General features: G+C 32.6%; 1 protein-coding gene across 1 annotated transcript in view; it reads right to left on the bottom strand.

Moving 5' to 3' along the window:
- Appl (amyloid-beta-like protein) overlaps nt 1–14339 on the bottom strand; it is a 671165-nt gene that overhangs the window by 15906 nt on the left and 640920 nt on the right. Inside the window, exon 4 of the mRNA XM_072529339.1 lies at nt 5940–6322. Within this exon, the coding sequence (XP_072385440.1) occupies nt 5940–6322 (383 nt within the window). The remainder of the gene's footprint in view (nt 1–5939; nt 6323–14339) is intronic.

Below are 14339 nucleotides of genomic sequence, written 5' to 3'. Positions count from 1 at the left end.
GATTGGAGAATCTATTGCAACTGCCTCAATGACTAATGTCTATGCCATTAAAAAAAACTCCAAACTTTGGGTATCGCTTCATTAGGCCGAGTCTGACACGGTTTCCCTCTGCAACTTTTTTTTTGCTTTTGCGACGTTTTTTATAAAATTGTTTGATCATAAATATACATTTGCAAGCAACAAATTTGTTCAGGATACTTTCATTAACAGCAGCAAAAACAACTTTTAATAATTAATAGAAAATACGATAAGGAAACATATAGAGTCACTTGCTTCTTATCTAGGGACCCAGCAAGACATTTTAGTAGACAAAAAAAACTGGACCACGGATAAGGTGTTACAACATTTACGATAAACGAAGGATGCAAATCTAAACGTTCACACGATCTTGAAAACTTTAATGCTAGCGTAAATATCTTATAGAATCGTGCATGTGTCTGACAAGAAATCTATAAGGATATTGTATATTTGTTGAGTGAACCTGTAGCCAGCAGAGACTGGATATTGAATGGTGCATACATATTAAATTTAATTAAATTTTAGTAGAGAGTGTTTAAATGCTATTATAAGACATTAAAAAAAGATGTGATCAAGATTACCCAGTTTACCGCAATGTTGGCAATAATCGTCTTTACTCACATTTAATTTGAATAAATAACACGCATGTCCAAAGCGTAGTAGATTTATGGTAGTTATATATTTACGTGAATCTTTAAAACTCTTAAACCAAGTAGTTTGTGGAATAACTGATTGTAAAGTGGTATATCTTGTATGGTTTGTGTAGCCGTCAAGATTCCATTGATCTTTTCATGTCCATAGATGTTTTTTTTAACATAATAGCATCTGATACACATAAAGAATATGACAATAAAGTGCCTGATACCAGTTACACTGGTTTTAGCTATTCGTATTCATAATATTTGAGTCCAATATGTGCCTTAACCCAAATAAAGTTTATATTGGTGCAAGAGTCTGCTAGATCCTGTAGCTGATCCTTTATTCAAAATATATAAGGATTACTAAATGTTTTGGGTAAAAAAGTATTTTTATGTTCTGTAGAACTAAAAGGCAGTCTGAAAGAATTAACGTTTTTTTAAGAGTTTTTAACATATTTTAACGCTTCGACTATGGCCAATGATTCCACCGAGAAAATTGTAAACTCATTGGAGAGTTTGTACTTAAATTCGGAACCTCCTGAGAGTAAAAAATAAACACAGCCAGTCCCTTCTATCGATTTAGATGCATCTGTGTATATAACTGTAATATCACTGTACCGATTCAAAACAGATCTAAGAATATTGTTGCCGATTTTGTTGTTTTCACCGTATGTGGGTCAAATCCTTTGAAAAAATAGGATTGTTCTGTAAAGCAGTCCACAAGTGCGGAGGTGGCTTTTTAATCCAATATTTGTGAAAGAGATCTGATACGTTAACATGACAAAACTTACAGAATGATAATATGTAATATCTTGGGTATTCACATTTGCACTTTCAAATATCAAAATACGTTTGGTAAGAGAGATGGCATGCCTGGGTATGATAAAATTAATTTAAATAAACAAATGACATATATTAATGGTAAAATTAAATAGAATTCTAGATAGATATATTGTATGATCTTCGATATAAAGGCAATATTTATGATATATGACTCACGTTTAACTGAAAATAATAAAAGAAGACTGCAGAAAATTGTGAAGTGGATGAATTGGATGAACCATGACTATCATTCAGTAATAATTGAATTCAAAACGAGCTTAACCCATTCGCTGCCATGATCCAAATCTGGAACAATTGTTACTATCGCTGCTGGTTACAAGATGTCACTATTGGTCTCAAATCTGATGAACTATTTGTATTCGGTAATGTCAAAACAACATGTGCATACTGAATTTACCCACCGATTTCTGCATTATCCAATATCTGCTAATATATCTGTATCGTTTAAATGCTTAACTTCAAATTGAAATATACCGAGTAACCTCTAGCTTTTGTATGTTCCAAAAATAGAACTTGGCTGCATTTGTTACTAATTTAAGCTTTTCTGTTTAGTTTGGAATTATGGATGTCAAGATATTTTATAGACAGAAAACGAGTTGTTCAGCTGATACTCTAAACAATCTAATCGATGACCTCAATGAGAAGCAGTTTGATTCTGCAGACATATACATTTATCTTCCAGCGGAAGATACTGATGGAGATTCTGAATCACCAGATGATTTGAATGTCAATGATTTTTCTAAGATTTCATCAAAGATACTGAACGCCCCAGCCAAAGCAACACTTATTTTACAATATGAGACACAGGAGGCTGAAGATATGTTCTCGACGAGCGATGATGAAGCTATAATAAACGTTGCTTTATTTAATAAAACAGTGAATAAATCAAATAGACAAAATGACTGGAAAAAAAGTGACTTGCCCCAAGATAAATATCGAGAAAATATGTTATTTTAAAATCCAAATAATGTTCACTGTGAAAATGCAATCCATTTCTTTACACTTTTATTGGTGTGATAATTTCTTTGACTACATAAAAGACGAGACTATAAAGTAGGCATGTCGGACAAAAAAATTTGAGGTTTCGATTACAGAACTCAAAGTATTCTTTGCAATACTACTGAATTCTGGTTATTCTCAAAGGTCTAGAAAAGATATGTACTGGAGTATGAATTTGGAACTCAGAAATAAAGTAATCGCCAACTATTTCCTCAATGTCGAGAAATAGTTTTAGAAAAATTTTGCAGAATTTACATATTTACAATTTTGCAGATAATACTCAACTACAAAAAAATGATAAGTTTGCCAAAGTACGACCACTTATAGCAAATATATATATATATATATATATATATATATATATATATATATATATATAAATATGTATATATATATATATATATATATATATATATATATATATATATATATATATATATATATATTGAATGAAAGAGACAGCAAAGACTTGATTTCACGTACAAAGCGTCTATGTATCTGTTGATATGTATTTCGACTTAATAAGTCTCATCAGAACAGTTATTCATAGCCGTTCTTAACGTGAAAAATAATCTTCTCTGTCTATTTTATTCGGATCTACTCTGTATGAGTACAAGAAACAAATTCGTTAAAGATTTCTGCTTAGTTGATAGACATGTCGTGGAATGCAAATTTTAGATTCCCCATGTCTCTATTAACATCTTTATCAACGTCTGTTATACCTTGCATTTATAGAAGGTTCAGATTAAAGCAGAAATCTGAATTTGTTTCGAAACTATCTTACCGATATATATATATATATATATATATATATATATATATATATATATATATATATATATATATATACGAACCAATTCATTTATAAAATAAGTGCCGGTTAGTGAAAACCGTATCAGTATCTGTTGATGAGTCCATGGTCATCACAGCTGTAAACAGCGAATTAAAGTTAAGCCTATTAGATATGGGTTTAAGTTTTGGTCTCAGAATATATCAAATGGTTATCTTGTGGGTACCGAACTTTACCAACGGAAAGAAACGTTACTAGGAGAGAGTAACTTAGGACTAGGTGAATCAGTGGTTACAACTTTTGCCGAGATCTTTTTTTAATATACTTCCACTAATAAGGGCCATGAGTAAATTGAGATATGGTTACACCGGTACCATTAGACATAAGAAAATTGAAAAATGCGCGTTGAATAAAAGGACAATGAAAAATTCAGTTGAAAATCAGTGAAAATATAATTACGCTGCAGTGGAAAGATAATGCAATCGTTCATGTGGCTTCAAATTGTTATGGCGTTCAACCTACTAAATCGGTACGTCGTTATTCTGTAGCAGAAAAAAAAATATATATAACGGTAGACGTTTCGTAGGCAATTCAGCAGTATAATACTGAATGATTTAATGGATGGAAATATCGTCAACTATAAACCAAAACTGCGAAACAATAAATGGTGGTAACAAATTTTTGTACATCTTTTCTCTGCTTCAATCTCTAACGCATGGAGTTTATATAGAATTCAAAAACCACAATAAAATTTAATCCAACGCTAATGAATTTGTTGAAAGTTTGCGTCCATTGGAGCTATTAGGGTTTATAAGAAACATTGTGACAGCATATCTACTACTCAACCCTCGACAACCAAAACCAGATAAGACAAAGTTAGGAACATTATTTCGAAAAATTTCAGGATTTGTTTCACAAAATATGTCGGTTCTGCATTATCCAATTTCCTTAAAAAAAATTGATGCAAAATTTGTAAAACACAACTTTTGGATGAGGTATTTGTAAAATTAATGTACATTCTCTTAATTGTTTCATATCTTTGCATGAAGAAAGTATATAAATCCTCTCAAAACGTTAACATTTTTTATTAATAATGCTTGACGTTGTTGATTTTTTATTATATACTTATGGCTGTGTTCTAAAATATGACAAAACAATTTTTAGACGGCTATTGTGACAAGTTTTAAAATTTTTTGAATAGTACATGCACTATACAATTTAAAAAAATGAAGTTTGACTGCAAATGATTTAAAAAAAAGTGAAGAATAGTACATTTTGGCTTGAAACAAAAAAAGAATTATGAGATAAAACATTTAATAAGAACACATAATTGTTGGGTATGCGAAATCCCAATTATTGGATAGTTTATGTAAGAGTTAATGTATTTTTCCAAATAGTTCAAGTGAATCTTGAAAGTAAGAGGACTACTCCTTATGAATGCATCTAATTATAAAGTATTACATGTCATGCAATCACCAGTAATTGGACAGTTAGTTATCTGTATTATAAGTGCAATATCTAATTAATCTACGTTACTCCATATTTGTAGATAGTTCTCGAGTAATTTATTCATAAGAAGATATCTTGAACTGAATATTCAGACATTCGCTTGTTAATTGCAACTCCTTTATAAGGAATTCAAACTAGTAGGTACGCTACACGTGTGCATCAAAATATTGAAAACTAAAACTTTATATTCCAGTAAGAAGGTTCATTTTATAAGCAATTATGATCTTAAACGTTTATTTATTGTTTAATAATGTAATTTACACTCGATTCAATTAATATATTACAGAGTAATTAGTAAATACACTGTAAGAAGAAGGGCGTGTAGCAGTTGACATCCTTAAATGGTTTACTATAAATTTCCTATATATTTTTCTATTCATAATCTTCTACTAGTTGGTGAAGAGATATTAGCCAGTTTTTACCATGATTCATTACATATGTTAAGATCATTAAGCAAAGTTTGGTAACACCAGTTACTATTCTAAGCATACATTTGTGATCGGAACGTCTGTAGTATATTAGTGTTGAATGGTTTACTGCGACTTCATAGCTCCAGATCGGGAACAGTATTGTCTCATAAACCAGACGCACAGTTTTAACCATGCTAAATAGGCCTGTCAGAAGAAGAAGAAGACGACCTAAACTCAGTTATCAAAATGATGTGAAGAACAATTTAATGGAGTAAGGGGATGGAGAAAACAGACACTCGACAGGGAAAGATGGAAGAATGTTTTGAGGCTCATGAATGGCTGTAGCGCCAACTGATGATGGTGAATATTACATCAATATTTCACTGTTTCTGTTAAGCAAAATTTTATACATTATCGTTAACTGTCTTGTACAAACATATAGAACAGTTGATGGAGATATAACCCGAAAAATAAACACAAATAGGAAACACCTGTACTGGATATTTGAACTATTATAGGCAAGAACTATTATTAATTAAAAAAAAAATGGATTAATATGAACATAAAAAGTTTGCAAAGTTTAATTCCAAATATTGCATATTTCTATCTTAATCTCGTTATACCACCAATAGAATTAAAATTTCCTATAACATTCCGTTATATCATTGATGACAATGATACGATTTCCATTAAAAATAAAAAAATATATAAACTAAGTCAAAGTAGACCTACTTGTGCTTGTTTGTAGCTTTCATGTTCATTCCTAGGGTCGAAATGAGTAAAGTATGGGTCAGGAGTAGCAATAGTAGTAGTTCTCTCAGTGGTGGTAGTACTTGGAGTGGTTGAAGGTATTGTAGATTTATATCCAGCGGTAGTACTGGAAGGAGTAGTATCCCAATCAATATCTTCATCATAAATATCATCGTCGTCGTCATCATCTTCGTCATCAATGGTTGGATCATCAGACAATTCAGTTTCGTCAGCAAGATCTTCGAGATCATCTTTATCAATTTCCTCTTCAGACTCTTCATCGTCATCATCATCTACAGTATCAAATGCTTCTTGTTCCTTTTTCAAAATTGTCAAGTCGACAGGTTTCTTTGGTTTTAGATTATCTAAAATCAAAACAGATCATAAGTAAAATAAGACATTGAATCAAATTAGATAAAAAAGTGAAATATAGTAAAAATTCAATTTGAGGTATTATATTTCTGCCTCCACACAGAGAGTAGAATATCTAAATAAAAGTGTATTGTATGGGCGCCGAGTCTGATAAGTGATCAGTGTAGTAGTGTCTGAGGTCTCGGGAAACTGAAACCTAGGGAGTCCTAAAGAAGACACCAGAGAGGATGTCGAAAGCTTGGCGCGGTTCAAGCCGGAAGACTGTTGAGGTTAATATTAATTTTTGTAATAGTATTAATCTTAGCTCAAGGTTTAATTATATATATATATATTATAAAATTTTAAGAAGAAAAATTTTTGATGTGATTCTAGGACCTCTTATTTTAATTACAAATATTTTTCTAAGATATACATTAAAAAGTACAGGAAAACAAGAAATTTATCACCCTACGTTCCTTGAGTGATTTAAACCATAGTAATATTCCCCATTCATTTCTAGTCAGTAAAAATGCAGAACTTTAGTCCTTAACTTTAAAACAACCAACAACAGAATATGTAATGTACGAAGGAAAATTCTTTAATTATAGCTTATTTAGATACAAAAATTGGTAAAATGTAATTTTTCAAGCCAACCATAAGACGTGAGAGCTTTTATGAATAGTCAAACGATATAGAGTTTAGACAAATAAACTTTGCAAGCATCAAAAACATGGCACTGGGAGGAACAATATTTTCCCATAAAATAATACACAAAGCAACATAGAAATTCCCTGATAACGAAACCGTTGGACAGGTAGATCACATCTTGACAGACGCAAGGCATTCCTTGCGTCTGTCAAGATGCAGAACTTTAGTCCTTAACTTTAAAACAACCAACAACAGAATATGTAATGTACGAAGGAAAATTCTTTAATTATAGCTTATTTAGATACAAAAATTGGTAAAATGTAATTTTTCAAGCCAACCATAAGACGTGAGAGCTTTTATGAATAGTCAAACGATATAGAGTTTAGACAAATAAACTTTGCAAGCATCAAAAACATGGCACTGGGAGGAACAATATTTTCCCATAAAATAATACACAAAGCAACATAGAAATTCCCTGATAACGAAACCGTTGGACAGGTAGATCACATCTTGACAGACGCAAGGCATTCCTAAAATCTCATGGACGTCAGAAGCTACCGAGGTTCAAACATGGATAGTGACCACTATCTTGTAATCTAAGGATAACACTTTCAAACCTAAAGAAGGATAATCATATGAAACAAAACAAAATTAATATGTATCATCTGCGCCTTAAAACCGTAAAATGTGGAGGAATTGTGGCCAAAATGTAGAAACATAGTAACTAGCAACATAGTAAGGCAACGGAAATATCGGCGAAACCCAAACCAGTTAAAAAAAAAAGAATCAAGAGACAAATCAAGCAGGACGCACGAGAAGAGCAAAGGAGGAATATTGGACCCTAAGAAGAGAAGAAAAAAGATTTTATAAAAGAAAACAGAGTCAACTTGAGAAAAAGCAGCTAAGAAGCGGAGGCCGAGCGCGAATTAGGTGGTTAGATGGAGTTAAGACCGATTTCTTCTTCTTTAAGTGCCGTCTCCCGATCGGAGGTTGGATATCATCATCACTATCTTTACTCTATCTACTGCTGCTCTGAAGAGTTCTATAGAACTACATTTAAACCAGTCCCTTAAATTCTTCAACCATGACACTCTCCTTCTTCCTATACTCCTTCCTCCTCTTATCTTTCCCTGTATTATCAGCCTTAGCAGTTCATATCGCTGTCCCCTCATTACGTGTCCCAGATATTGTAACTTTCTTATTTTTATTGTGTTTATTATTTCGCATTCTTTGCCCATTTCTCGCAATACTTCCGTGTTAGTTTTCTTCTGTGTCCATGCTATTCTAAGCATCCTCCTGTAACACCTCATTTCAAAGGACTCTAACTTATTTATGTGTTCTTGCTTTAATGTCCAGCTTTCAAGTCCATATTGCAGTATCGAAAACACGTAGCATCTCAGTGCTCTTACTCTCAGTTCTGATCTAAGATTTTTGTTGCAGAGAATTGTTTCATGTTTACAAACGTATTTCTTGCTATTTCTATCCTTGCTCTTATTTTGGTTGTTTGATCATTATTGTCTGAAATCCAGGTTCCTAAGTATTTGTATTTATCAACCCTTTCTATCGGTACATTTTCCAAATTGTATTGTTTGTTGGTATATTTGTTTTCTTTGTTATTATCATGTATTTGGTCTTTTTTATATTCATTTTTAGTCCATATTTTTCACAGAAACTGTTTGTTTTGTTTAGCAGTAATTGGAGTTGTTCAGCAGAGCCATAATTACAGTGTCATCTGCCTATCTTATGTTGTCAATAGATCTTCCGCTAATTATTATTCCTTCACTTTGGAATAGTAATGCTTCTTCAAAAATGGCTTCACTATATACATTAAATAGTAATGGGGATATAATACATCCCTGCCTAACTCCTCTCCTGATTTCAATTTCTGGACTGAGTTCGTTATCTATTACGATTTGTGCTCTTTGATTCCAGTAGAGGTTTGTTATTATCCGTATGGTCTATGTTTTTTGTCTTTAGAATTTGGACTAATTTTTTATGTCTTCTTTGTCAAATGCTTTTTAAAAGTCAACGTAACAAACATGCACCTCAACATTCATATGCATCTTTGAGCTAACACATTAAAAGCAAATAACGCTTCTCTGGTTCCTAGTCCGTTTCTGAACCCAAACTGACTACTATCCATTACTTCTTCCGATTTAGGAACAGTAAAAATCAGAATATGGTAACAGCTGGTCAGTATAAACAAAGGATTGTCGAGCCAAAGATGATGAATACTCAAGATCCAAGTCTAACGCTCGTTAAATTAGTATTAAATCAACTGGAAACTAAGATTATAAATATGTACTATGTATTTTTTTACATAATATAAAGGGGTGGTAACTTAACAAGTGTCAATCTTAAGTCCATAAGTGGTAGACGATAGCATTCCAGATCTAGATATGCAAGCCATAATCAAGTACTTAGCACTGAAATATTGTCAGAATGAGTAACATCGGTTGAAATCAAAATTACGTAAGCTAAATTGCAAAAAAAAATAAATCTTCAGTATTCGTCACTCACTACTGGAGTATCCTCGGTATACCATAGTTAAAGTAATATAAACGTAAAGATACCTTATATACAACACTAAATGAAGGAATTAGTATAAAATATTTTCATTTTTAGGTATACATAAGTATAATAAATAAAGAGTAAATTATTAATTTTTTTCGTTGTCTTCACTGACTTCTACCACTCTGTCAACCATTTGTTTAGGATTTACAACAAATGGTTGACAGAGTGGTAGAAGTCAGTGAAGAAAACGGATTGTCCCTAAACACAAAAAAGACACAATTTATGGTAATTACAAAAGCCCAACAGCGCCAAGAAAACATAACAATACATGGAGAACAAATTAAAAAAGTTGAAAAATATAAATATCTGGGTACAATAATTAACGAAAATAATGAGTAGATTAGACACAGAATAGATTAAGGCAAGAATAGGACAGGCAAGAAATTCTTTCAACAAACTGAAAAAAGTACTCTGCAGCAGGGACATTTCAATTTCTTTAAAGATAAGACTTCTGAGATGCTACGTGTTCTCCGCATTATTTTATGGGTTGGAGGCTTGGACATTAAAGAAAGATGTTTCGGACAGATTAGAAGCCTTTGAGTTGTGGGCCTACAGAAGGATATAAAGAATAAATTGGGTGGATAAAGTCACGAATGTCGAGGTGTTGAGAAGAATGGGAAAAGATAAAGAGGTTTTAAATATAATTAAAGTCAGAAAACTGCAATATCTGGGACATGTCATGAGGGGCGAGCGTTATAACTTGTTGCAATTAATAATGCAAGGAAGAATACAGGGTAGAAGGAGTCGCGGAAGAAGACGCATCTCCTGGTTAAACAATTTGAGAGCTTGGCTTAACTACACTTCTGCTGACCTCTTTAGAGCAGCGGTATGGAAAGTGCGAATTGCCATGATGGTTGCCAATCTTCTTAGAGGAGATGGCATATGAACAAGAAGAAGAAGAAGAAATTATTAATTTTTACTATGCAAATCCCGTTTTACAATCCAAAGGATGATGCATTATAAATTAAGTTCGAGAGAAGCATTGAAGGGATGTTTGCAAACAATAAACAAAATTGTCTGATTAGACTTTCAGACCTGACGTAAACTATCGTTTGCAAAATAATAAGTTTTTCTTTTTTTAAGGTTTTCATTAACACGTTTTTAGATTAATGTCATTGTTTTATCCCAACGACGTTTATTTGGTATATCTACAAGCAAGTTTAATTTAATTATATTTTACTACCAGGTATTATATACCAATATTCTAAACCTTATGTTTTTTCTTTCATTCTTTATCCTTTAAACAATATTTCAGAAAGTTCCTTTTTTAGTTTTCATAAAACGAAGTTAAGTTGACTTTGACAGAACAATTTTGAACGAAAAAAGTCAAAGACAAAATATCTACAGCGACCGCAATATCCGTTGAACAGTTACAACTCAAAGAGAACATACCGAAACTCAAATATTTGTCACTCTAATAGGAGCTACTACGAGCTACATATTATCAAGGAACAACGGGCCATCTGAGGCCCCGTCTTTCGCTTGTCCTTTTATGTTTTCAATTGCTGGGGTTGTCGTTCTTTGGCTCGTCAAAATAAGTGAATTTTATTGAAGCAATAAAATAGTCTGGTGAGCTTAGACATAAAGATAGAGCAATTTCAGGAGAAGTTATATATTTTATGTGGGTCTGTTCCATTTATGCGAGTCGCTCTACTTAAAAATACTCTGGAAACGTACAATCCTAGTTTTTTGGTTTTATCTTTTATTTTCAGAGATTATATTTAATGAAAATTGTAAAATCATGTCATATCGTTTACTTTATTCCAAGAGATGCATATAAATGTACAAATTATGTATATACATTTTTATTTACCACAGAATCCCTTATTTAGTCATCACATGGACAAAGGTTGGATTTGAACTAAATGTAATCTAAAAGGATTTGACAGATCAGTGAATATACAGATAAGAGAGTATGTCGAATTAATTTAACTCAGCGGTTGAATAGATAGCGATCGTTCGTTTGACTACAAAAATATTTTGCCAGACTCAACATATCGAACTTTAAATTTTAAACAACCAAATAATTTAATTTCATTTTATAATTAACTTGAAATATGAAATTATATTCAAAAGAAGCAAGAAAACAACCATGAGCTGAAATTAACTTAGTATTAAAATAGGTGTAAGATGTATCCTTCTGTTAAGGTCCTATCGTTTACCAATTAAAAAGATTAGAATATGTATATATATATATATATATATATATATATATATATATATATATATATATATATATATATATATATATATAGTATGTAAGTAATTAAATTGTAATCTGTATTTTTAGATGTAGTAGTTTTTTCTATAAAACAGATTAAAGGTTTTTTTAATTCTAATACTCTCTCCACCTTAGACAGTACTTTTACCATATGTTAATCTCAGACTGTCTCTTTTCAACTACACAACAATGAAGAAATTAAATAAATATACTATTACATTACTACTGATAAAACCAAAATCCTTGAGGTTGTCGAATCCTTTTATCGCGAAATGTATGAGAGTACCGACGAAAGGCAAGATCAGCCCCTGCCCAAAATCACAAAAGAGGGATCAGAATCGCGTCGCTAAAATGGAATTGGGCAGGACAAGTCGCCAGATTATCAGACAATCGATGGACAAAATGTATTTTAGAGTGGAGACCAAGACAAGAAGCAATACGGAGCAGAGGACGCCCACCAACTAGATGGAATGACGACCTGAAGCATGTTAGCAATAACTGGATGCAAGCCACACAAGACAGAGACATATGGAAAGAGCTGAGAGAGACCTACGTCCAGCAGTGGGCTTATACAGATTGATGATGATGATTGACGCATCCTAAACCTCATACAGCTGAGGAGCTTCCGTTATAGATTCTGATCAACACCACAAATTCAATTTATCATCATTAAATGCTATTCACACCGCAGAGATCTATGCCATCCTACAAGCACTGATAATTATAAAGAAGAACAACTTAGTAAGGCAATGGTAATCACTGACTCTTCAAGTTCCATTCTGACAATTCAGCAGCTGTATCCAAAACATCAAATTGGTTCCCTTGTGAAAACTGAATTACTGAATTAGATATTTTACACAAAAAAACCGCCATCGTAATAGTTTGGTTCCCATCGCATGAAGCTATTCGAGGAAACGAAGAAGCAAATTCTTCTGCTAGAGATGCAGCAAACAACGAAAAGTCAACAATAGTGAGTGAAGAGGTTGCTTGAGACATTAAAACAGTAATTAAATCCAGAATCCAATGTAAGTGGCAAAGTGAATGGAACAACTCCCAATCGAATAAAAAACACGAAGGAAGTAAAACACAAGTGGGGCCAACCAGGTTAGAATTGATCGATGTCGTTTAGATCATACACGAACACACACATATTTGTTTGACGGAAGGAATCCACTGGTATGTGATAGATGTAACACAACGCTAAATCTAAAACATTTGTTAAATTATTTAAAATGTACCCAAGAAAAATCCAACAATAACCTTTCCAACGATCTAAAGACATTATTAGATGAAAACTATAACATAAACAATATTGTAAATTTCCTTAAATTAATTAAGTAATTGTAGCGTACTGTAACATGTCACTAATAACCATTAGCAGTTAATGAGACTGATAAATAAAAAATAGAAAAAAATTCTAATACTGATTTCTCGATGTTACTGTATGTAATAATTTACCTTAAGTTAATTTGTTTTATTTTCATATTATTGACGAAACCTTGTAGAATTTAATAAAATCACAACAGTTCTATTTTAACCAAGCACAAAACTGAAAGATTAGCGATTAGCGTTCCAAATCCAATTAAAAACGTAAAAACGGACAGTAACAGTGTTAGTGAAAAACAATTAATGTGTATTATTTAGGTGAAATATACATATATTTCGGTTATAGCTCATTCGCACAGCTCGGGAATATTATGACAGGTTCATTCTTGTAAACATACAACACGTTTACCGGTCCGACCAGTCTGAAGTTAGTTGATCTAACCGAACGATCTATAGATATAATACCTAGACTAGGCGTTTCAATCTAAAACCGTTTCCCCAGTGCGACAAAGAAAAATATGAGCAGTTCTTGCGTTTCTTTCTACTGGACGGGGTTTATCGACCACGTGACTTTCTCACTGGAGATTGTTTGGTAATGGGAAGGTCACGTGGTCGATAAACACCGGCCATTAAAAGGAGATACAAAGACTGCTCGCATCTTTTTTCTCTTTCGCAATGGGGGAACGGTTTTAGATTGCAACGCTCAGTCTAGGTATTATATGTCTATGGACCGATCTCGCCCAAACCTAACCGAAATTGGCCTAAATTTACCGTCCGATGTTCGCTAGACCTAACTGTCTAAAGATGGCTGGATCTGACCATGTGAGGTATCCCAGAGTCGTGTAACCGATTATCTAGCAGTGTAGCTAGGCTTTATTATCGACCTATATACCGATGATCTTATAGATCTTGTAGAGTATCATGAGATCGTATAGACTATAACAAAAATGGCGCTATGAATTTTTGGTTATCGTAGAAAGGTGTATCAAAAATATACAATGAAATAATCAGATATAATACCATGAATTCCCACCTTCTATGCCAATTCAGCTATGAGTGAGCTATAGATCATCTGTGAGTCAGCTATATGATTTTATGAGATAGTTATTAGTCATCTGTGAGTCAGTTATACAACTGCTTCACAGCGTACTTATCGACTTATCCCCTCTACACTTCATCTACATGAGTAATATCACGAAATACGCTCATATGATGCAATGTGGAGAGCATGATAAGGTTAAAGACACCGGATAAAAAGTTCT

Source organism: Diabrotica undecimpunctata, chromosome 4 (genome assembly GCF_040954645.1).
Source record: "Diabrotica undecimpunctata isolate CICGRU chromosome 4, icDiaUnde3, whole genome shotgun sequence".
NCBI lineage: Eukaryota > Metazoa > Arthropoda > Insecta > Coleoptera > Chrysomelidae > Diabrotica > Diabrotica undecimpunctata.
This window is presented reverse-complemented; position numbering and strand designations above follow the sequence as displayed.